The sequence below is a fragment of the Neopsephotus bourkii genome, unplaced genomic scaffold (genome assembly GCF_033783945.1).
Source record: "Neopsephotus bourkii isolate Nb327-2 ecotype Australia unplaced genomic scaffold, CSIRO-AGI_Nbou_v1 NB_196, whole genome shotgun sequence".
NCBI classification, from domain to species: Eukaryota; Metazoa; Chordata; class Aves; order Psittaciformes; family Psittacidae; genus Neopsephotus; species Neopsephotus bourkii.
In genome coordinates this window covers 1,202,479-1,228,493 of record NW_026900709.1, presented here as the reverse complement: position 1 = coordinate 1,228,493, position 26,015 = coordinate 1,202,479, and the positions used below count along the sequence as shown (strand labels likewise).

General features: G+C 43.2%; 1 protein-coding gene across 3 annotated transcripts; it reads right to left on the bottom strand.

Annotated features, from left to right (window-relative positions):
- Positions 1-315: 315 nt before the first annotated feature.
- Positions 316-25,403, bottom strand: NAB1 (NGFI-A binding protein 1). Of its 3 annotated transcripts, XM_061376199.1 has the most exons (10): positions 25,205-25,403; positions 23,494-23,584; positions 22,402-22,574; positions 19,068-19,901; positions 13,389-13,522; positions 12,323-12,374; positions 7,292-7,402; positions 4,877-5,018; positions 3,559-3,708; positions 316-2,988 (listed from the first exon to the last, which is right to left on the bottom strand). In XM_061376199.1, exons 4-10 carry the CDS (start codon positions 19,884-19,886, stop codon positions 2,897-2,899), a joined length of 1,500 nt encoding a protein of 499 aa, XP_061232183.1. In that variant the 5' UTR covers positions 19,887-19,901; positions 22,402-22,574; positions 23,494-23,584; positions 25,205-25,403; the 3' UTR covers positions 316-2,896. The 3 variants fall into 3 exon arrangements, with proteins under 3 accessions (XP_061232183.1, XP_061232177.1, XP_061232168.1); XM_061376193.1 differs by lacking the exon at positions 22,402-22,574; XM_061376184.1 differs by lacking the exons at positions 22,402-22,574; positions 23,494-23,584.
- Positions 25,404-26,015: the final 612 nt, after the last annotated feature.

Genomic DNA, 26,015 nt, shown 5'->3' with positions numbered 1-26,015 from the left:
CTCCTAGCAGATCTGCTGCTTGCATTTTTGCACCAATGTAAGCACACACAAAAGCAGGAGGTGGAAAGAGCATTAAGACTGCCATCCTGCAGACACCCTTCCTGGGTTTCAGTTCATCCCCCTTTGCCTTGGCCCACTACAGCCCTGCAGGCTGTGCGCATATGGTCACCCATAAATGAGGGCTCAACCACAACAGAAGGAAAAGGTTTCCTCCAGAAAGAGCTGCTCCCTCCTCCCCTCTCCCCAGAAAATTAACATCTCCTTTCAGAGAACACCATTAAAATAAAAAGAAGGAAAAACCCTGGGGAAACTACAGAGTTCTCACGGTGAATTTTATTTTGTAAGCAACAATATAAACATGTGAATAAGAACAGGCATCATCTGCAGGGCCGGCCTTTGATCCAGGGTACCCTGAATCTACCAACCCTTCCAGAGCAGATGAGGGCATGCCTTCACCTGCGGCTCCAGAGGCTAATCCAAGTCGCAGTCCACCAAGACCTCTGTCATGGGAAGACCAATGCTTGAGTATTTGCTATTACCAAAGGTATGTGCAAACTCAGAATGCACCTCCCGCCTCCCCCCCCCAGGTTAAAAAAAAGTAATTATCATACAGCTGCAAACCAGTAAAAAAAATTGCTTCCAGCTTACTGAGACTGAAATGGCCTGTTGGACTACAGATAGACTGAAATATCATCCTGGAGAGAACCAACTGGTCGTGACACAAAGTACTGTATTTACAACTCAAAAATATAACTGTTATGTACTTTAATTTATAGCAAATTTAATACATTAGTGTTTACAAAATAGATTCTGGACTCAACTGAAACAGCGTGCTGCTTAGCAAGTTCTTTTTCCTTCCTCTCACTTTAATCAAGGAGACCAGCAAGCTTAAGAGCTTCTTCTGTGATCCACACAACCGTTGATCATGCCAGGTGTTGAAAAACCAGAACATTTCCTGCATCTCTAAAGTTTTGTTCTATCACACCAGCTGTACAGTTCAAACCCTAAGCTGTCCTTTAACAAGTTCCATACACATCTCATGAAAGCTACTCAGATACTAACCAGGGCACTGGCTTAACATTACAATCTTATCCGCATCACTAGTTCACACAACAGGAAAGAGGAAATATAACTACACATTCAATCTCTTATTTCTAACAGCAAAGCTGTGAACTCCATTGCTTAAAGATACTTCAGTAAGTGAAACAGTACCATACAGTTCAAGAAACATTAAAAAAAAAAAAAAAAACCAAACATTTTAATAGTATAAAAAGTTGTTTACTGGTGTTTCTACTATAAAGCTTTGTTCCACAAATCGAAAGTGATAAAATAATTAGATATGTTTACAGTGATAAGAGACTGCAGTGTAGACATTTCAGCTCACATTTTGCTGACTGTTTCAGTACAACACAGACTGTGACTGAATCGTTAATACACATCTATGACACAGAGCAAACTGCAGATATGAAGTGCACACCTGAATACGGAGGTTTACCTGCTGGCACGGTAACTTACTGTCTTCAGCCCTCCCTTTCCCCTCCTGAACATGTTGTAAGCAAAAACTGTATTCAGAAACTGAGGCATATAACTGTTTTGATGCTGGAAAGCAACTCTTATTGAGGGAGTTGCGCAGAGGAAAAACAGATGCACACAAACACACCATGGTAAATTCCAAAGTTATATGCCGATTATTTCTCCTTAGATAAACTGACATCTGCAAAAGTGAAAATGTACAAAAAAATAAAAACTGTCAAATAAATAAAGAATACAGATGTTAATCAATCACATATATAAAGAAACGTATTGGCATACTGTATGCAGTATACGGTATATTCATAGAATCATGTGGGCTGGACAGCACTTAATTAGGAGTCACATGCTAAAGACGTAACTCCTCGTCGTCTCCTCCAAAAGATCTTATGGTTTCTGGATATCAAGTGCAACCTTTTACATCAACACATAAATCGTGCACCATACTTCATCTCTGCCACACCTAGGATGCTTTTTGTTTTTGTTTTGGAAGATCCACAGAGAAGTCCAAAAAAGTTATAATGGTCTGAATCACAATTTTTGCAGCCCTGTCCATGCTACATTGTCTCTTGGGTTTCCCACCAGCTGAGATTTCAGTAATTGTACAGTATTATCAAACCATAGTTTTTTTCCCCCAAGGAAATGGGAGCCAATCATATGGCCTCTTCCAACTGGCACTCTACACTCCTGAACTGTAGGTGGGTATTATGCTGTAAGTGTGTTACACAAAGGCTGCTAAAACCATTGAAAGTGATGTAACAATAGTTAAGTGTCAAGTATGTCCACTATAATACAGAATCAGGGTCTAGGTCTATCAAATGCTATATCCACATAACATTTTTAACCATGAAATATTTTATGCATTTTCCTTTTTCTATAAGTATTGTTGCAAACTTGCTGTTAATTGTGTCACAAGGTTCGCATTCCTAATTCTCCAATGAATTTTAATTCAAATGTTTAACAACCATATCTACGCTAGGTACACTTAAAGCAGACATTGAAATTTCAAGTAAAATGAACTGTAGCCACATCTACTGGACTCAATACACGTCCCAACATCTAGATTTACTTTGATAAGTTATACAAATACATAATACATTCTTAAATAATGAAGACCCACAATATTAATTTGTGCATCTTCCCATGTTATAAAACCACTTTTACAGGAATGTTTATCCACCTGTATTACTGTTTTAGTGTGCAGTGTCTCTTGCTTTCCTGTTTCCACACATTACTGTACCAGTTCTTAGGCTTTGGCTATTGAAATCTCTTATTTGAATGAGGCAACACTGGTTATTAAGGCTGTTTTTTTTTCTCTTGTGAAGTTTCATTCGTTATTACGACACCATTTTCCAGAGCAGAATGACTATCTTGTGTCTTCAGGTTCTGTTTTTATGACCTTCCTTTCTATGTTGTTAAAAGCCGAATGAGGAAAATCCTTTAAAATACCAAGGCCTTCTGCATTAAGAAAGAAAAAAGAATAACATTTAAAACCCTGCTTGGAAACAAATACATTGTGCTCTTAATTCAAGAAAAAGGACCATGAACCATATGGATACTAACAGTTGAAGCAATGAATTCTGCCTCCTCCTGCTGGGCTTTAGCCCATCTGAGTTAAAACTGAACATCACTAGGTCCTTATAAACCAGAATAAAAAACATTTTATAAAAAAGCCTGATTCCTTTATAAAGGGTGAAACCACATTATAATCAAACTACAGTACAACAGCAACCTAAGTATTCAAAAGCAGTAGTTTGGGTCAATACCACTTTCTCAGGACAGACACATGCCAGAACTTGCTTATCTGAACTTAGTTACTGCACCCTGTAAGCTTTCCCACATAATATTCAATCTGATTCTAGATTAACAAGTAACACCCCTCTGGAAGTTTTGTCCAAAGCCTTGCTAAAAGGTTACACACAAAGCATGCCAGGCTGAGCTACTAGCTTCTTCACCCAGAGACATTGTCTGTTAGTTCATCACAGCCTTTTAAGAAACAATGGGTAATTTACAAGAAGAAGCACTAACCCGAAGACTGGGACTTCGCCTCACCACTGGGGTAAAGCCGGATCAGATCACTGCACAGAGGTTTTCCAACATGCTGCTCTCCGTCAAGTGAAATGTGCTGCAACTGTCTACTTGGCAGATTGGACATTCGGAGATTCAGCGGTCTTTCACCTGGAAGTTGGTCACAGTGAAATGTTGATCCATTAAAAGCAAATCAATATTAGAGATTAAACAGGTAGAGACTTAAAGGCACACTAATTCTATCAAGAAAACTGCATCCTAATTTCCAGCTGCTCATGGAAGGTTTCTAGCAAAACAAAGCTTATGTAAATATGCTGCTTTGCAGACACAGGCATTGCTGGAAAAGGGACACTCAGCCATACCAAAAGTAAAATTAAAAAACTCTCATTCTGCTCAAAAATCTCTCTGAGATCCTAAAAATTCCAGCTCCCACTGCACAATGGAAAAACGGCATAAAGAAGCTAGCACTATCAAGAAGAGCTGGAGCCACACACCCCAGTTCTTCCTGTATAATTGTGTACCGCTTTGCCTGACCAATACACACAAATGAAAACCTGTTTTAATGCTTACTTCTATTGATTCCTTTAGTTGCCTTCTCTACTGCTTATCTTCCCCCTTAAACTAGCTCTAAAAAAACACCAGATACAAAAACTTCTGGTTGTATTTCTTGTGCTTAAAACATTTTATCTCCCTTCACAACAATTAAAAAAAAAAATCTAAACAGAAAACAGTCAAACAAAACAAACACTCCGACAATTAATTCAAGCTAAGGAACAGCCAGTTGGTAAATCAAAGAGAGAGCCACTAAACTTTAAGCTTTTTGAAGAATAACAAGCTCCTAAGGACACCATAAGAATCTAGTTAACTCTAAGTTATTTTTGTAGCCAGCTCCTCAGGCTTTGTTCCTAGATTGTACAAACAAGTACACAAAAAGAGGTACCAACTACATGATTTGCTCTACTTTCAATTTCCACAAAGCAAGAACACAAACAAAATGCAACATCCCGCTCTATTTTGGAAACTTAGGATAAAGCTAGAGCCAAGGTTTGCTTTCAGTAACACTAATGCACCCTACCTTTTTGCCTTCCCACAGGGTTATCCATAGAGAAAGCAGTTTGCCTGGCTACATTAGAGTAATAGAGCAGAATGTGACTCTACATCTGATTGCATTATTTAGACTAAGCACTCCAGGGCAGAGATCCTGACTTGTCCATTCAGCGCTCAGTGTTCTATACTAGATAAATAACACTACTGACAAAAGTTGCATAATACCGAATGTATTTCCTGGCAGCAACACCATGCCTGGAAGCTACCGTACCTTGTCCATCAGTGTTATCTAATGACATGCCATTTGGGCTGTGCTCTTCTGAGTTTTGCCTGTAACACCCTGTGGAAAGACGTCTCTCTAATGCAGCCTGGTTGCAAAGAAATTCCATCTGTTTTGCCATCACCTTTTCTGACTGCAAATAAAGGAAAAAAGATATCTCTCTGTATACATACATACAGTGAGTCAAAACACATGAAAAAAAACATTATCAGATGATAAGACTAACAGCCTAGATATAGGTTTTTGTTGACTCATATGTACAGATGTGTGTTTTACGGTTTCTTCAAAACTACCAAGCAAACAAAATATTTTTGCACCCATAGATTTTCATACTGTTCTTCTGAGTCACTCCAGAGTACTTAAAATGCAAGCTGCTGTAGTTCATCCACACAGAAATGCAATGTTAAATTCTACTCTTTGAAAACACAAAAACCACTTTCTGCACTTTAGGACTGCAGGTTATGTCAAGAGAACCTCAAGAAAAGCAGAAAATAATGTCTTAATTATCAGTTAGCTCTGTTCAAATATATGTCTTCACAAAGTATTCCAAAAAGTATTCCAAGAGCAATGGCAACATCTGCTAAAAACTTATGCCAAGATTTCACCAGACATCTTGGAATCTTTATTTTAGGCAACAGCACTACACAAGCTTAAAAATCTGCCATTCTGAAAGTGTAGGATCACAGTATGTTTGTGGGGGATAAAGGTGTGAAATGTCTGTCTAGAAGAAGAAGACCTATACACCTCTCGAGAGTGAAACTAAACAATGCGGTGCAACGTGGGAGGAAATGGCGTCTGAATGTTTGTCATTGACTTTAATGCCAAGAGAATTCTAATTTCACTATAATCTTGTTCCTGAGAATGTAAATAAGCATCTTGCAAAAATAAAATCACAAGTCAAGAAAGTTGATTTAGAAGAGCCACGATGAACACAGGAACAGAAAGTGTACAACCTTAACATCTACAACTGATTGGGAAACAGGCATTTCTCTACCAGATAATGCAGTAATAGTTTCAACTGGTACACAGGCCCATTAACTGCAGAGGACTTTTCTTGGGAGATGATGAAAGCCCTGACTTCCCATGAAGGTCTGCTTACCCAGCATAGTTCAACAATTTAGAAATACAATGGAAGCAAAACAGACCAGCAAAATCTGAGCTTCTACAGCACAGTGATGCCCTGATAGTAGGCTAATGACATGATCAATATTTACTTACTCTGGCTTAGAGCTCATCAGGTTCTGCAGAAGAACACTGATAGCTCAAGCTCAAGGCAAAAAGAAACTGTTCAAACAGTTTACTTTCAAGTGTGCTTTTTGCTATTCCATCACTCCTCTTACAACTTTTGAACTTCACAATAGTTTTCTAAGAGTAAACCATTTCTCACTCATGCCATTTTCGCTATTTAATTGGGACAACCCCAAAACTTTGACCTTCTAATCACCACAGAAAACCCTGTATAGTTGCAGATGCCTTTAAGCTTAAAATAAATTTCTAGTCCATTGTTACATAGCAGTGACCAGTGAAAGCTTTAAAGCATATATGCGACGAAAATAAGCTTCCAAAATCAAGTGCAGGTCATCATTATGTGACACCAGAACATGTAGCATGATTGTTTTTTGATGTACCACAATGAACACATTTGTATCACTGTACACTACTTTGCAACAGAAGAAGGTAAAAGACAAGGTAACACATCCACTCTCAGGAAACAGGAATGTAACTCCGTAATCTTACGTGAAAATTTGGTGATTAAGTTGCTCAAATCAACAATACAATTTGTTGCAACTTAGCATGAAATCCCTCCTTGGCAACAACTGGCAGCAGGAGATGCATTTTTTTGCCTCAAGGCTGGGATACACTACAGAAAAGACAAAGCATCTGAAACCTGTCTTCATTTATAGAAAGCTTTCTGGGTACTTGAACACAACGTACTGCCACAGGGGTAGATGTTATTTAGGCTATTTATCCTCTCAGATCCAGAGGTTCTCTATTTCCTAATTATACTGGCCTTTCTTCTGGTAAGAAACATCAGAACTGAGGACTCCAAGATCGCCTACTCTATTCCTCTACACTCGGTAACTTGAACTTTCCATTTATAGCTAGTAACGCAAGTAACACAGCACATACTGTACCAATAGTACCCCACTTGCTCTCAACAGGCAGTCACGTATTTTTCAAGCCTACTACACTAGATCTTACCTCCTTGGAACTAACAAGGCTAAAGCTGTAGTACTGTGTCAGAACACTTCCAGAAGTAAACCCCAATTAAGAGTGATGCAATCACAGCTATGCTCGGCAGCCTTCGAAAACTGATGGTAATTACTTTAGTCATCAAAACAATACACCAAAATCAATGCACAAAGACATGCCTGTATTATTCACAGTGTAGTCTAGGTGGCTTACCTGGGAATTAAGAGCTGTTGAGTCTTCATTCTTCCCTTTAGCCAAGGCAAGTGGCATTTTGTCTTGCTGATAGAGAGTCTGGACCGTGTCCTGGAAATCAGGATAACCATCCTATTGAGCATAAAAAGAAACCAAACAGCAAGAGGGACATATTACTGATTTTTCATCACCTTCGCTGTATACTCAAAAGAAAAAAGAAAAGAGCCAACAAAAAACACATTCCTGAACTTCTGTGAAAATTCGGGTCTCCAATTTACGTGTTCATGCTATTCACATCATTTAGGCTTGTGCATAAAACATAGACAACTCCTCTACACCAACTGCTATATATCTAAAATGGCATACACACAAAGTCATCTCTCACAGTTTCAGGTGAATCCAGACTAGTGTTGCCTCTGACATTAAACTAGTTTACATTCAGCCTTGCCAGGCAGATTTAGGCCCATGGTTTCTGTCACTTGTTACATACAGCAGCTTTGGAGATTCTTAAGAAATCAAGCTTATATCTAGTCAAGATTAAGGCACAGCAGCTGCATATACTAACCTTGTGAAACTGAGCAAAGCCTCCTGAAATTCAAGGTATTTTACACAGAACCTACAGTAGCATCACAAAATGAAGTATCACCACTTTAAAAGCAGGGTAGCTAAGGCTTTATATACTATGGGAAATCATAGTTCAATTTTTTCAGTCTCAAATGCTTATGACATGCAAATCTTTTGCAGCTTGCATATGTACCCATAAAGCAAATAAAGTTCCTGTGAAAACGTGCCAGACTCCATTAAAATAAATTAATCATCGAAGCAAAGGTTCAAGATGAGAAAATTTATCCTGCTCGGCATTATAAAAGGAAAGCTCACGGAAAACAGAGGAACATCCATAAATGTTTACAAAAGCACAGTATATAGGTGACAGTATATATAGGTGACTGTTAAAATGTGGGAGGAAGCAAGAGATCTAAAACAGACCAACACCTGAAAACAGTGACACTGAGGATCCATACGTCCACGTATCAAATATGCCAAATTAGACATATTTTCCTTGTGGATTCTAGAGGCTCATGCATGTAAACAACGTTTCTTTACACTATGTGGACAAATAAATTACAGCCCAGGAATAAGAATAGCAATCTTGAAAAAAAACACAAGGGAAGGATTGCAAGGTCCATGCCACTGGCAGGCTGCCCACTGACCTGCACCATGGTGGCCAGACCCTCAGTGCAACCCAATGCCAATAAAGCCATTCTTTATGCTTGGGGGGGGAATAAATAGAAGTATCTGTCCGAATACTGCATATTGCTTTTATCCACCCATCATACTCCCTCAGGGAAAAACCAAACATATAGGTATGCAAAATTTCATAACTAGGTAAATTGCCACAAAACCCCATCCTCTAGAAACAAAGGCTTTACAGCACATCTCCATAAGAACTGACCATTTTCATAGTTAGAACTGAATTTGTTTTGGAGAGGAGAACGATTGTGTGTAGGAAGATGAGAAACTGAACACACAAAACCCCTATCACTCAGGATCCTATTTTTGCAACAAAACAGGTAACATGGCTCTTTATAACATATATGCGATCACTTGCCAATACAAAACCAAAGACTGCTTCCTGAAAGCAAGGCCAGCTGCCCCTTGCTGTGTCTGTCAGCCGTCAGTCATGCAGATAACTTGGATGATGATGCCATTCTGGATCACCTTTCCCAGAGCCATTCCCCACCACTGGCTGTTCTCTGCCCTACTGCCTCATCTAAGGGCTGATGAGGAGCAGGCTGGGCCAGCTGACAACCTGCTCTGCACTACGTTTGCCTAGAGGCTCCTTTTCCCTCTGTGGTCAGAAGGGCCTGCTGTATGCAGTGCAGCAGTTTTGTTTTGCCCATGCTGCTGCTCAGTTGTTTTTCAAGCAGCTTCATGCAGCAGATGTTCTCAGTCCCACATGCGCTTTTTCGCTCCCTCTAATGACATTTTTCCTAGGAAAACAGTAGCTTTTGCTGTTTTTGTGAGAAACACAAATCCCACACTTTGGTTTTCTTTTCAACCTTCTTAGCAATGGTGGAGGTGGGTCTTTTCTCTCCTCTCCCTCCACTCATACCAGCACTAAGGGAAGACGCTTCCTCACAGCCCCCACTCAGGTCTTCCTGCCTGTGCCCCCTGACTCCCACTCAGCTTTGTGAAATTAGCTTTTGCAAGCTCTCCCCACCCCTCCCGTTCAGCTGAATGAAGACACTGACACATAGAACAATTTCTCCATACCACAGACAGCAAGAGTATTTTTAAAACTCTCTCTTCGCTCTCTTGGCTGTTCACACTAACTGAGGGGGAACCTCGCCAACCGCAACATAAAGCAGCAGCAGCGATGAGTAGCCTCTCCCTTCCATGCGTTCTGCGTGATATACCTGTGACTTGTTTTGCTTTCCAAGCTGGTGCCACAACAGCTCATCGCTTGAAGCAGTGCTGGCACTGACTCATGGAAGATGACAAAACAAGGGGTGCCCCCACCCCACAACACCTAGGCAGGAGACAGTCTTGCCCTGCAGGGGGATGTGCTATTCACCTGCTTGCAAACAGCACATCCCTATTTGCCTGTCCTGCTCTTTGTCCGGAGTAGATTTAGCAACTACAACCCTTTCCTTATAATCTGCTTCCAAATCCCAATTCATTCCATTCCCTTTTTCATTCCCTCCACACCTTTAGTCTGTCATTTGCCTGGAATTTTTCCCCTTCTCCTCTCTACACTTCACTCCCACAGCTCGCCCACCCACTCTACGAATAAGAGGGGGAGAGCTCGCTGGGGAAGAGAAAGGCTTTTACAGGTAATTTGATGTAATTCATGGCATATTGTTTCTTTGTAATGCTTTTGTGAGTTTCATATTCGTGAAGAGGATAAATTCACAATGGTGGCTGTAACCCAGCAATATTCAGCCTGCACATGCAGCTCTGCTAGCTCTGCTCCAGGATGACCTTCAGAGTCTCTCTGGAGTTTGGGGGGTGAGGGGGCTAAGTGTTATTATATTTCTGGATATTAACTCTTTTTTGTTTTTTAAGTAATCTTTGACACTATGCAAACAGTTGTGAACTCTCTCCAAATTCAAGTCCTGGTATTTTAGGCCACACTTTGCAGAGACGTTAATGACTAATGGGTAAAGGAATGGTGAATCAAAATACAGGGTTCAGCCTTAAAACAGAAAGGCAAAATGACCTTTACAAAAAGAAAAAAGAGCTACTTACAACACCACCACACTCTCATTCAGATCCTCTGCATGATACTAGCATGACAGTGAGCTAACAGAGCCACAATGAAACATAACAAACTTAAAAAACAGGATAAAGAATTCTTATCCAGAACAGAAGGAAAAATCTGCCGCGTTTGCTACCATTTTCATTTTTACCTCCACTTTTCTAAGAACGAGCCTCCTCAAAAATCCCCAAACATGCTACTAAAAAAAAGGCCGCTTTCTTTTTTACAAATCTAAGCCCCAATAACCCAAAACACCACATGTAAAAGTTATTATGTAATAATGCACCCTTTTAAAATGTATTGGAAGAAAAGTCCATGACTTACAGTGTGTCTCTATTATAATATACTGTAGTAATGACTTACTCTTAGAAGACTCCCAAAGGGAAAAATAAAATGTATGCTGATGACAACACTGGTTACCTCATAATTAATCATATGCTATAATGCTACCAAATGAAAGAATATTTCCTTTAGTTTAATTTAAATTTCTTACTGTGGAAAAAAAAGTCCTATTTCTGAAATAGCCATTTGTACAGCTAGGACATGAATCTTTCACCAGCATTTTAAAATATGACTGGTAATTTTAGAGAGAAAGAAATCCAAGTAAACATCCTTTCTCAGAATTACTGAACTAAAAGGTGCCTAGAGAAAGCAGGCCTTCCAGACTCAGGATTTCACCATGCATGAAAATAAGAGAATAGAGTTTCCCTAAGGCTGTCCAAATTTCCTGCTCTCCTAAAACCCTAAAGTTTCAGCCTGTGTTTTTCAGGATTTTAGTCTTTTTCTTTCAGTGAATAAAAAAGCACCTCCTTTGCAGTGTGTCATTTTAGATACTTGCTCATCATCAATGACTACTAAATGAAGGAAAAACTTTCTAATGCTGAAATTTAAGTCAATGAAATACTATTCCAAGCAGAGGAGCAGCAGCTCCCCACCAACTCTCATAAATCAGGACTAGACTGGACAAAAAAGGGCAGACTCAAGCAACCATCCTGCAACATGCTGGTCAAGGGAGATAATTGCGAAGGTGGATAAAAAGATTTAATGCACCTTTTCTCTGCTCTTTCATGGATTGAAGAACAAGCATATGTCAAAGCAAATCCTAACACATGTAAATGACACTACTGATCTATCTTCAAAGGTACAAGTAAATCCTCAATGCATGTATATGCTTTGTGTTATATAAACTACAACTGTATGCAGACTGATGAAACTTAATAAATAAAAAAATTAACTCCTCTATACCTATTCATAACTGCCTTTTCCAAACAAACTGCTCACACTGAGGTCTGTCTCATGGGAAAAGCCTTTGTACAGGCAAAAGCATCACACTGGTGAAAAATTATGAAAGCCTTGCATTCAGTGCATCATTTGTCACAGAATGAATTACATGAGAAATGCATTCCAGAATATGCTCCAACTTTCCTCTGCAGTTAAAGAATGTATCTTATATCTGTGTCACACACAGATCTAACTCAGGCCTAGCTTATACTCAAATGCACATTTAGCTCACAACTTTTGGAGTAGACAGTAAAAAAAATCCCAAAACACACAATGCTAAGTATGAACCAGATACCCCTGTAACAGAGAAACAGTACTTTGTTAAAAAAAAAATACATCAAAAAGGAAGATCTGCCATTCTTATGAGGTATATAGGTATATACACTTAGAATTTTTTTTTTGACCTTGCCTTTCAAATGTTTTTCTGGCACATTTCTTTAAGATAGCTCACTTCAAAACAACAGTGAATTTTAGCATGCATAGGTCAAAACATAGGAATCGTAACACTTTACCTCTATCTTGATTCTCTTTGGTGACAGCTCATCCCTTTCTCCACATTTAGATCTAGAAAAGAAGACACGCAGACTGTCAGTAAACAGCACATTAACCCTCACCATCAGAATTAATAATGACAAACAAGAGTCAAGATAAAAAAAACCCAAAACATCAGGCAAGAACAAGTGAGATGCACAGAAAAAGCCTCTAATTCACTTGGACGTGGCAGTGTATGTCACTCAAGTACAGAGGAATTTGTGTGCCTTGTGTGGTTTTCAAGATGTCAGACATTCTTCTGAACAGAACAGAAAACTACCTGAGCACAGAGAATTCCATAATGCCTTTGGCACTGCTTACCCAGAATGGATATATTTTTACATAAATCACTATAGAAGGAAGGGGAGCAAAGGAAAATCATACGAAAATCCTACAGGCATAGGAAAACGTATTTTGAAAGGACACTGCATTACACGTGAAGGAGTTAACACTTAAAAACAATATATAGAAAGTATCAAGACTTTCAGTAACACTTATTAATTCTAAAGTTTTAATTGTATTTGAAAGCTATTAAGACTTTGTTACTGTTTCATAACAGCAGCTCATTTAACAGAACAGTAACAACTGAAATTAGGAGTCAGCTTCAGTCCCTTTAAAGCAGGTTTGTAAGCTGCTCCCCACAACCTTATCTTTCTCATTCCCTGAAAACTAACGAGCTAAATCTGTAAATGTAGAAAAAACCAACTGATACATTGAGCAGCTTTGGCTACTTTGCCTATTTACATTAACCTTGAAATACACAAATGCCTCAAATACTTGAAATGCCAGCCTCTCAGATGCCTCTCAGCATGCACTATCATCGAAAACTTTGGAAAACGAGAGAGCAAATAAAAAGGTAATTCAAGGCAGCTAAATCTCAGCAGTTTGAAAGCTTCACAACTTAAATAGCATTTTTCTACCTTCCTCAGAAGAGCACTTTGCTAGCTAAAGAGCAGGAAGAAAGTGTCTCTAGCACTTCAAAAGAAATGTTATTCAACTGATTCATTCCCTGAAAATAAAGGTCCTTTGAGTTAATTAAAACCTTACTTGGTGGTCCTGTAAGTATACTTGTATGTAACTTCTCGAGAGATTTGCCGAGCTAGTGCGAAGAGTTCATCTCTCCTGGTCAACAAGGCGTTATCTTTTACACACAGCTGAGCGGCTGCTTCATTAACTGTTAGCTGGAAATCAAACACAAAACCAGGGATTCATGATTTTGCACAAGTTCACCCACTGTGCTTGTAAAAGTACCCGTTCTTCTGAAATAATGACAAATTTCAGCCGCAACTAGAATTACCCACAAATGTACAGCAAACCCTGGAGAGTTTCTTCCATTTATTTATACTCTTACTAAGCCAGGTAAGCCTCTGGGAAGAAAAATGTGTAGTTGGGCCATTTAATGTCCTTTAAAGTAAAAATGTTATTGTAAGACTCTCTCAACATGCGCTGCCTGTGCCTCATCCCAGCATTAATTAAATCTCAGTATAAAACAGTAGCTCTGAACGTTCACAGTGTTTGGCTCCCAAAGCCTGGTTTACAGGGAATACTATTTTTATAAATGCAATATGCCCAGGACTTGGGGGGAAAAAAAATGACAGTGTGGGTACAGATGGCTTTCCCTGGTGAATACAGCACAGATTCTGTAGAAGGTGATGGTTTAAGAAACGATTAAACTTTTTTTAGCTATGTTTCTCACCCTCGTGTTGTGAAGACTATCTTCAGACATGAATCAAATGTGACTTGTTTCAAGGATGTTTTCCTGAGCCTGCCAGGACACATTTCTAGTGCCTCTGCTGCTGGCAGTAGCTTCATGAAAAGGGGAGGAGAAAAAAAGCCCAAAGTTAAGGCTCAAAATGGTTTCACAGTGCTCGGAAGCCTACAGAAAGTGGCAATACTGTCATGATTACACCATATACAACACTGCGGTCTGAAAAGCCTATGGTCAACAGTATGGACAAACAACAACACTATTAATACAATGAAAGACACTAAAACTGAGATGTTGGAGAGGAGATTCTCTGCTCCTTCCACAGTCAGTAGAGGCAGAAGAGACATTTTCATTTCTTCTTCAGCTGAAGAGCAGCCAGCACTTCTAATGAGGCATAAAAGCCAGAGGCCAGAGCATTGCAGGTGGGTTTTTTTCCCCAGAGCACCCACAACTTTTCTACTCTTTATTTCTAGAAACAAAGCTGCTTTGAATGGGCCTGGCTTCTTGCAAATGAGCACAGCTGCTTTGCTGCTCCTGTCGACAGTATGTTCTGTATCTGTCTCAGGCTAGTGAATATTACCAAGCAGGTAGGTTTTCCACAGCACAGTCAGCATATTCATGATGGAATGAGATGTACCATCCCCAGCCCCTGATCCGACAGAGCAAAGCACAGCCACAGTGCAGTGCACAGGGTTGTGTGGCCAAGGGCCAACAGGAACACACATGTGTGACCTTAGCCACTGAAAACACTGCTGCTACAAGAGGTGCTTTTCATGGAAGAGAACAGAAGATGAGGCTGAGGAGAGGCCAGCAGGTCTGCAGTTAAATGGTGTCTCTTGAGAGAAGGCTAAGAATCATACTCCTTTACCCTGCTGTCTACCACACTGCACAATGTTACTTGTGAATTAATCACAGCAACTCGCCCAAAACATCATGCACACCATCCCTGAAGGATGGAAGCTGTCATAATATATGAACAGCACACAACCATGCTGTCCTTCACTGCAGTGCTTGATGTCATCCTAATCGGAATAGATGTATTTTGCCTAATGCAACACTTGTCCTCCACGAGGTTGAAAAAACCCCAAAACATGTACCAGAAGACCTGAGACTCTCTCAGTTGCCTGAGCCCATGCAGTATTTCTTGTAAAACCTCGAACAGAACTGCTGTTTCTAATATTTCTTGAGCATTTTTTTCCTGTGTTTAGCATAAAAGCCTCTGATCCGAGTAGGGCATTTCCTGAGATACCTGAATACTAATCAGAGTGCAAATATGTCTTTAACAGGTGAACTAGATATGCTGCCCGATCCTTTGGTTTCTGTACAGACCAAAAAAACCCATCAGAGATCAGATGTACAAGGGTGGGAAGTTTAGATTTAATCTGTGAAACAGCTCAAGGTTACTATGCTCTCACAATGTACTGAAGTAACTGCTACCCCTTAGACAAGAACAGTTGTTCTACAATGTCTATCGTCTCAGAAAAAAAAAAACACAGGGAAAAAATAAAAGATACAAAAATAAAAGATAACTACAACGCTGATGCAAAGTATTACCATTCAAAGCAGGCATTAATTTCTGTAATGGTGATAGCTAGTACTTTGCCAAGGATGAATAACATGGCCAATGCTCACAAAATAATCTGAGATGGGTTTTATCCGTCAAAGTGTTGAAAGGCTGCAAGGAGCTGAAATCACTGAAAATGCTTTGGGTGGTTGTAAGCAAGTGCTGTTTATCCTAATATATGAGAAAAGCCAAATGTTTGCTTGTTTTTCCTGGTTTCTTCTTTCAGGTCACATCCAGACTTACAGAACTGAAGTGCATTATGGCATCCTGCCTTTTCAGGAGGCACAATACTGCAGCTAGAAAGCGCTGCATGCCTAAAAATAATTATTCTGGTTGCTGGAAGCCTGAATGATATGGAGGAGCACACGATCATACAGGCTGTATGGAGAGGGATGGGTACATTTCTATCTGATGGGGTTCATAGATTCCCTCACTACAAAACAGAAATAAATACCAAGCCCTACTGTTTTGGTAAGTCAGCAAAACAAAAGGAAGAGGCCGAGCAGACAAAATTTTTTACTTGCATTTCTTATTTCTGATTCTCACACTATTAAACAGGATTTGTTTGTTTTATAGGTACCTAGACAAGCACTGAAACATTAAGACAAATTACAAATCTGACTCAAACATGCACAGGTCACCAAGTTCAAGGGCATGGCTTGTACTCATCACTTTTCCAGTCCAACTTTAAACATTAAGGGCTCTCCATGCTTGAAAAGCTGCGTATAATACCGAGACAGTGGGATGGATTACAGATAGTAGTTTGTTAGTTCTGGAGTATCTCTGAAAGATTCTGCATCAGATTTTAGGCTAATCAGTGCCTTATAGAGGTAATCCTACCAATAACACACGCTTCCAGACCAGCTCAATGTCTACAGCTCCCACTAGCCTCTAAAGGCTGCCCAAAGCCCTCTGAGACACTCCAATGCTCATGCTGAAACAGAGAACATACTCACTAATTTGACAATAATTCCATCAGATTTGATTTTTATTTGCATGCATCTCCACTCTGCTTCAGGAGCCAGACACAGCCTGATCTTTACATTAAGGAGCTAACCACTACTTAAGCCTTTTAAATTCACAGTGAAGTTTATTCAGCTGTTCATTGCCAGCTGCAAGGAGAGATCTTGAACTATGATGCAGAATGACAGTCTTGGAATGTATTAACACGTGCAGAAACATAGTCTCTGGACAAGTAGAAACTTACCTCCCTGGTTGTTTAAGGTCCTTCCTTCTGAGCAGCAAATTAAGCCATCAAAACCAAAAATCCACTGAAGTTGAGTTTACAAAAGGCAAACCCTGGTTTAGCAGATTTTAAACAAACAAACAAAAAAGATGGTCTCATTGCTACTATTTGTATATTTACTGCTTTAAAACGAAGACCACTCAAGACAAAACTTTGTGAAATCTGGCCTCTTTAAGCAAACAGTAAACCAATTATGAGTAAATTCTTCTTGCTTGCATGTGTGCAGTTCCCATCAAGTTCAGCAAGGCCCCACATGCGTAAGTGAGGCATAAGTCAGCCACATACTCCTTTGATCTCATGCCCTTAATCATAATAGTGATAGGAACATTTCCTGAAGCCAAACCGTGCTCTCATTCCATTTTTAAACATGGTTTTACAATGATGTAGTAAAGAACTTCAGTGCAGTACTAAAAAATATAATTAACAAGGCAGAGCAGTCATCCTTTCCTCTGGTTCTTTGCTACCCTGCTCCTTCAAACCACCATCACACTACTCACTCCAGCTTCACAGAGACACTCCTCAGCCTATCACATGCCTGGCACAACATCTACCCTTGGTGCCCACCTCCCATTGCCAGGGAATTATCCTGCAAGAAGTCTGCCCAGATTTCAGAGTATATTCTGCAGCCCCAGAGAGAAACTGTGAAAGCGCACAGCTTCACATGTTGTACACCTCTGACAGCCTCCATGCCCAGGTGGGGAGAACCCTATTTCTCTGAACCCTGAAGCAACATATACAGGGCATCTACGCAATTAATCCTTTCAAGTCCTGCCTCCATGTCACACGCAACTTGCTCTCCACAAGGTCAGGGGAGTAAGATGAGATCTGTTCTTGCATACTGGATGAATTCACAGACTGTAACTGTTCCACATAAGCCACGATACACGTAAGTAAAAGCTGCACAGCTAAAACTGTGGTAGAAAAGTCTGTTGGAAGCGTCTCCTCAGTCTGTACTGAAAGTCCTTGGGAAGTCTCTGCTGCTGATGTGCAGTTGCCTTATAAATGCAAATACATAAACCAAAATGTAAAGAAGTACATCTTGTTTCCTCCTGCCCTTCTACTCAGAAGCATACAGAGAACCTAGTCTTACGCTGTAGATCACACACCTACAAAACTTCTTCTTAAAGTGAAAAAAAGGCTAAGCCAGTACAGCCTTTTTGGCACTCCCGTAACATAAACATCGCCTTTCCTTTTGGGAGCTAAGCCCTACATGCCAAATTTTAAATCCAACTGAAATTTTGCAATCCCTGTTAACTGTGAAAATGCTGATGCAGCATTCATATCAACAGTGTTTTGGCACTGCTCTGAATTCATGTTTGTTCTCCTCTTGTACTGTACTTTGGCTCTGGCAAACCCTTCCCCACACAGACACACCTATTGTGTTACAACATATGCAGTGTGAGCCTGAAGAATGCCAGAAGAGAAGCGAAGGAGGTCTACACGGTCTTTTAAGGACAAAACGGAACAAATGATATGCAGGTATTAAAGGACAAACCTTCAAATTACAACTACCCATCAATATCCATCAATACTGGAGCCAGTCCTTTCCCTTCCTCCTCACACAGTCTGCACTTCACCTGCCCAACTTAAGACCACTGCCCAAAACAACTTGCAAGTTGTATAGTTAAGCATCATCCCAATTCAAACACAAAAACTCCCATCCCACTGGATTTAGGGACCTCATCAGCAAAATCCTTTTTACCTTGAGGGCACAAGCCACACAGCAGGGTCTCCAGGTAAGGGAAGACAGCACAGTGTGATCCTCTTTCCCAGACACAAGCAATTTTAGTTACTAATCTTCCAAACAACCAGTCTACCCTCAAAGCTGAAAGGGAACACCAAGCCAGGACTGCTTTAAAAATGTGCCAGGTGCTTAGAATCCCAAGGGCCATGCTCACTGTAATGCTGGTTTGCTATTTCAGTGCCAAACTGTTTAAACCCTCTGTCTGACAGGCTACACCAGTGACCACGCCGTCTGATGACACCCAGCTGAAGTCATCGGTGCACACATGCACACACCCATACAACAAAGGGGACTTCTGCACTTAAGATTTCTATCCCAGGGCAGGACTGCCTACGGCTCCAGTAGGACACACAGCTCTTCTAACCCAGTGAGAAGTGCCTGTACAAAAAGTGTACCCTGTGAACAGCAGCTCATAAAAGGCGTAGGAAAAAGGGAGGAAGCCCACTGTTGCTCAAGGTTTTTACCTCGTGGAGGGTGAGATGCTTGCCATCCTTTCTTTTCGAGTCAAATCTGCCATATATTGCACTGTACTTCCTGATCTCCTCCTCTTTGTGAGGGTCCTCGTCACTCATCTCAAAGATGTGACCAATCATCTTTGCCAGTTTCTTATTTGTTTTCAGTAACTCCTTGACTTCATTCGAGTCACTTTTGGGCAGGGAGGGAACCATACGTTCTACGCATTCAGCAACTGACAGAGCAGCAGCAGCATCCAGGGTCTCGCTGTTTTCCTTTGGTGAAGCTGGAGAGCCAAGGTCAGCTGGAGAAAGACTATGTTCACTCTCTGTGGTGTGGTGGCCTTGCCAGAGCCTCGGCTCGCTGCCGCTCTGCAGTGGTAAGTTCCCCACCACATCAGATTTGCTTGCACCCACACTTTGCACACACGTCGTGGCAGCACACTTTGGAATCTTCAAGTGAGGCTCCCTGGTGCTGCTGTTCCTTTCGTAACTGCTGCAGGATATCCCCAGCCACGCAGGTGACCCTTCTGGCAACTTATAGATTGGAATGCTGCTGACCGGTAAGGAGGTGAGAGGCTGGTTAAAAAGACCAGGGTTTGTGACCCAGTCCCTCAAAGCCTTCTGCAGCCTTCGGACGTGAAGAGGCTTGCTAGCCATGCCTACAAGAGCCATTATCTCCAAAAACTCCTCTTCACCTGCTTCACAGAGCTGCTGGACGTCATCACCACCCTGCTGAATGAAGGCATCAAAGTAGAATAGGAGATTTGCTTTTTGTAGTATTCGATACAGCTGCAATTCCCCGAGCGTTCTGGGCAGAGCTGAAGCCATCACGGATGACAAAACCTGCAAACAGTAGGAACAGAGAGAAGATGAGTACCAGAATGCTGACGTCCAGACGTGTTCCCCACCACCCATCCTTCAGTAAGGCTGTCAACTCAGAGGACAGGATTTCTTTCTCTTGTTACAAGACCAGGTATGGGAAAAGGGGCAAAATCTCTACTTTTTGATAGCTAATTTAATGGAAACATTCGTGAAAAAGCAAATCAGCAGATAGTTGCGATGCAGCTACAAAAAAAAACTGATTCAAACATGAAGCCAGCTTGTTTTCAGCATTCCCTCTTCATGTTTGTTCCCAAGAATGTCATTCAATATTGCTCACTGCTTCTATTTGACTCTTTTATATCTTCAGATCAAAATGATCACAAAACACCCTGAAGAACTACTGAATACTTGATCCCCTGAAGAAGACAAGAAGAGCTCATCAGTTTCAATTCTTATTTTCCCCCACAGCAGTGTGGAGCACTGTAGAAGGAAAGCAAAGAAGGAAAGTGCTTCACAAAACCCCAGAGAATTAATGAAGCTAGATCAATAAACGGGTGTTTCAGAACAAAGTATTTCTACCATTTTCCCCATTTCACATAAAAAGGATCTCATGCCTCCACTGATCTCAATTATGAGAGCAACATCCACAGACAAACCAAAAGCAGTGACAGATTACAACACATACAATTTAAAAAAGTTATTCTGAATTCACCTGCCTGTCACATCTGCTAACAGGCCTGCACTTCATTGATACTTAGGACATGAAATACCATATACCAATATAACAATTGTGCTCTAAGGGCTCCCAAGGGACAAACTGCAGCAGTATTCTACCCTTATGGCTGCAGAAAAACATTTGCAGAGTTTCAACTTCATAAAACCTGTTATCCACAGTTATCCTGCAAAAAAATAAACTCCTCAGAGAATTGCAGGACCTCATGCACACACCTCTTCACTCTACAATGGCTTTCACAACTACAAGCGGGTAATTTCCAGTATTACTGTGTTAAGCTAAACCACCAATCAATAAGGTCTAAAGCATGCAATTCATAGTTGGTCAGGCAAGTAACAGAACTAAAGAATGCAGCTGGTCTGCTAACACTACTCTGGCTCTACTATCACATTGCACTTGAAAAAACACAAAGCAGGAACCTAAAAATCAGCACTCAGAACAATTTACATACATTGGGGGGAAACTATTTTGACAACATGCAACATGCTTCACCCCAAAACTGTGATGCAAGAATACATCCATGCTTAGGGGCACTGGGAGACTGGTAACCAACAGTAAAATTAAGGCAGAAATTGCAGTATGCATTTTTGCGTTTTTTTTTTTTTTTTTACAACATGCATTTTTTTCTTCAGCAACTCAGAGCAAATGTAGATATGTAACAAATGGAACTGAACTTCTATTCAAGGAACATCTGAAGGATCAGGCTTTTGCTGCAAATCTTTGACTAAACTCTAGTAGAAGAAAATGAAATGAGGAGGCCAACAGAAACTGTACAAAGATGTATGTGGCAGCACCAGGATACCTACAAATAATCTCTTCAGGAAAAGAGATGGAGCCCCAGAAAAAGACCAAAAATACAAAAAACCAAACCCACCAGCTGTATGTATCGTTCTCTGTATGCTGGTGCTTGTAAAACAGAACGGACAGCAAGAGTAGTTCACATCTGAGCAGCCACCTCATGGAGCTGCTGCTGAGCTCAAGAGCAAACAAACTGCACGCTCTGGAACTTGGGGTGGATGCAAGAGGCAACTAAGGGCAATGAGGAAAATCACACACGGCAATCCTTCAAACGGTACAAAATTCTGCAATTCAAAAAAATGACTTTACAGAATTTCAGAAATTTCTCAGGAAAATCCTCCCATTCCATACCATCTTTGACAAAGCAAACAAAACTAACAGCTTATGGTTTACCAGCAGTTCAGTGAACCATTCTTATTCTCCCATTTCAAATGATGTTGACTTTCTACCATCAATACCACAATTACACTTCTATAACTGCTATAAAAGAATAACCGTTTGCTCTGAAAGTCATTCTTCTTAGCACAAAGTCTACACAAATTGACTTTATGCGAAGAGCTAAACTGAATCCTGGGAGGACAGTGGCAGTGAAATTACACACAGCCCAGGAGCTCCAGGCAAGGCATGAAGCTCATTTTTCCAGCCCACAGGCTGGAAGAGCAGCAACAGTCCATGAGCAGCCTTTACCTGGAGGCTTCTAATCACAAATCTCCTCATGACAGGTGAAACTGGATTAATAGGTACTATGATGCGCCAGTACCGAGTCCACAGTTCAGACTACATTGAGATTTACATTTAAAGCAAGACTGAAATCCCTTTGTTTTGTACTTTAAATTCTGTTTTCCAAATTTAGTACTGTAACTCCTGAGAGGGCCACGCAAATTTTCCATTTATGATTGCCACCAATTTCTGCAGAAAAGGAACTTTCAAACACTCCTCTTTCTGATCTCTTTTCTCCCCTCATTTAAACGGAGTTCCTTCTTTACTCACCTCAATGACATCCCAAGTATTTCTAAACTTCAACAACGGGAAGGCTCCCTTCCCTTTCTGAGACAGCCTCACCACACCAACAGCTCCACTGCTTTTCTAGACATTACCAGTCCGCTCCACCGGTTTGGCTCAGCTCACGGCCGACAGCTGGGAAAGGAGGTAAGCTAGTTGACCTGGAGGAGTAAGATGGGGCTTAGGAAGAGGACAAGCAACAAACAAGGTTAGCTCAGACAGCAGCGCAGCACCACCTGGGCCAGGAGAGACCATTAACTCAAAGGTACTGCTGCCGCTGCCTGGCTCTGCTTACCTATCTGGGTATGGCAAAGCCTTAGCACACCCACTCAAGTCTCAGTGCCATACATCTTTTGGGTGACCCTTAAGCTACATCTAAGAGACCTAAAGTACTGCTTTCCACCACTGCTGCTCTCATTTTTAGTGCAGCAGGGGCCGTGCTTCTGGGACAAAGGGTGAGCATGAGAAGAGGTTACACAACGGGAAGACATGGGGCAAGCTCACAGCCAAGAGACTTGTGTACACTCCTCACTGGGAATAATAGCTCAGGTAAGACCCTAGGGCACCATGTGTGCTCCCCTCTTTCACTGCCTTCTCGGTAAGTCTTAGGCTTTCTAGTCTGGTTCAGGAATAACAATCTGGAACCGTCCTCTGGTAAACCCTAAGAAGCTAACCAGAACAATCTGCTGCCTTAGGAGAGAGAAAGTAGATCTTCTAAGGCATGACCAACTGCAAACCCTTTTAGGGCAAAAGGCAGGAACACAAAGCTGGTATGGAAAGGTCTTCAGGAATAAATGAATGCAGCAATGGCAGTTCAGCTGCAACTTGTCCAGCTTCTTTGCTTGTTGTCCGTAACAGTAAGGAGTGTGGGAACACACAGGGAAGAACAGCTGTCTTCTACGTTTTTTTTACATATAGAGCAAACAAAGATGCTAGGAAAGTCCCCATCCCAGACAAAGCTGCTTAAAATACATGCAAGGTTGCATACTGCCACAGCCACAGAAGAATCAGGAAATCACAAGTTAGATTTTCACTCAGCCTTTGCTACCCACAACCGTGCATTCTGATTTTCCACATTACCTCATTCACATCCACAGCCTATCACCCCACATGCCGAGCCCTCCTCTCCAAACGCTGGATGTCACCTTAACTCTGACCACAAACATAACTCCTAGGAAAAAGGAGAACAAAAACCACAAGAACACCACAGAGCACGACTAAATATTTGTAAACAACCAGGGCAGAAATCACAACCTATTCCTGCAACCAGCTTCCTCTATCAAGATAGCCAGCAGTGGAAGCAGCCCGGCTCAGTATCTTTAACCACGGGAAAACACTCATTTCTTCACGTCCTGCCTGGTCCAAGATCAAAGCTGCACATTTCCCGGAGGTGGCAGGAAGATACAGGGCTGCAGTGAGCAGGTGGTGGACGTGGGTGAAGGAGTGGGAGAGGGAAAACGCGGGAGTTGTGGTATGTAAGCATGGGGCAAGGACTCTACTAGCAGTTTTCCTCCTTTTCAAGGCTGCACTAGAAGTAAAATCAATTGAGCAACCCTAACTGATTTTTAGAGGCTTTTATTTGAGGTGAAATAATATTTGAGCTGTCACCAATTCAATTAGGAATACGCACAAGGAGAAAGCGCGAAATATCACATTCCTGTGTTTTAAGCAAAAGTGATTATTTCATAATATATCTTGATCACTTTGGGCGTTTTGAAAAGTCTCTGAAGACAAACCGGATTCGGATTTGAGAACTGGCTGCTTTGCATATTCATTACATTTCTGCAGCGTTTCCAAAGGACTTTTAGCAGAAGAAAATTACATGTAGCTGCAGAAGCGAGATTTAGCAAATTAAATAGTCTTGTCTAGCTCCGAGATGTGCCAAAATACAAGCTATTAAGTGAGTTTCACATCCAAATACAGATGCGTATCTCTCCGCAATTAATAAGAAACTTGAAACTTGCAAAAAACCACCCCCAAACTCATAACGACAGAAAGAACCCGAGTACTTCGCGACTCCCGCCAGCCCGGTGCGAGCCGTCGGGTCCCACCGGAGCCCGGCCCCGGGGGGTTACCTGCAGCCCCATATGGCAGCCGGGCCGTGGAAGGGAGCCGAACCGAAGGAAACCTACGCAGCGAGCGCAGGGGAGCGCTGCGGTCCCGACACCAAGTTCGCATCCGCCGAGCCCGCTGACGGGAACAACCCGGAGCCACGGCCCGGCACACTTCGGGAGGCGGCTACCGCCAGCGGGAAGCCTCCCCGGGGCCGCTTGCCCGTGAAGGCTGCACTGAGGTGCCCGGGTGCCGGGCAGCGGGACAGTCTCCCCACGGCCCGGCCGGTGGCGCCCGGTGCCGCCGGGCCCGGACAAGCAGTCACATTCCACCAAGGGCTGCGGGCAGGAGGAGGAGGCGAACCACTGCGCGGGGGAACGGCGGGGGGGAGAGGCTGCAGAGGGGCAAGGCGCCACGCTGCACGGGACGAGGGGGCGGCCCGTACCACAGCGCCGTCCCCGTCCGTGTCGCCCCCACCCCCCCGATAACCCCGCGCGGGGCCGTCGGGGCACCGCCCCCGTCTGTCCCGTCCCGTCAGTCCCGCCCCGCCGCCCCCCCGCGGCAGTAGGCGCGGTGGGGACGTTCCGGTACTTTCCGCCCACTCCCCGTCCCCCCCGCGCTGCGTTCTCCGGGAATCACCCACGCACGACCCGCCCGCTCCTTCCGGCCGTACCCCGCGGGGCCAGGGCCGCGCTGCCCCAGCTGCCCGCACCCCCTCCCCGGGCCGCCCCGCACGTACTCTGCAGCAGGCTGCCGCCGCCGGATGCCCGGCGCTTCCCTCGACGCCGTCCCGGGGCCGCAGACTCAGCCCCGCCGAAGTTGCTGCCAGCGCCCCCCCCGCCTGCGCGCCGCCGGCCCAGGCTCCTCCTTTCCCATCGACGGGGCGGGTGGGCGAGCCGGTCTCCGCCACCGCCTGGCTGCTGCCGCCGGGCGGAGGGGAGCGGGGGGTGGGGGGGGCCGCCCGGCACAGCTCGCCTCGCCGCGGCCGCTCCTGCCGTGTAGCGGAGGCCGAGCGGGAGGGAGGGAGGGAGGGAAGGAAGGAGGGAACAGCCTCCGGCGCCTCCGCCCCCCTCTACCCCCCCCCCCGCCCCGCACACCACACACCGCCCCCTCCCGCGCGCGGTCACATGGGGAGATCCCGCGCGCGCTACCGCCGCCCGCCCGCCCACGCGCGGGCTGCCGCGTGACGCAGCGCCTCGGCGGTGTCGGCCGCCGCGCGGGGGCGGAACCGGCACTGGCAGAGCGCCCCGCAGCGGCCGCACCGCGCACCGGCACCCGGGCCCCGCCACCCGCCCTGCGCAGAGATCCGGGCTCCCCCGCTGCGAAAGGCGGGTTCAAACCTTCTGCTCGGACGGGGCGAGCTGCCGCCTTGTCCCGGGGCTGGTGCCGGCAGTCCTGGGCCGGGCACGGAGAGCCCAAGGGCTTGGGTCGCTGGCGGGTCTAGGCGCAAGGCCGCGTGTGAGGGAGGCGGTGAGTGGGGCCGCGGCGGTGTCAGAGCTGCACAGCGTGGTGGGCACCACGGTTAATGAAAGCAGCTCTGGTAGAGCACG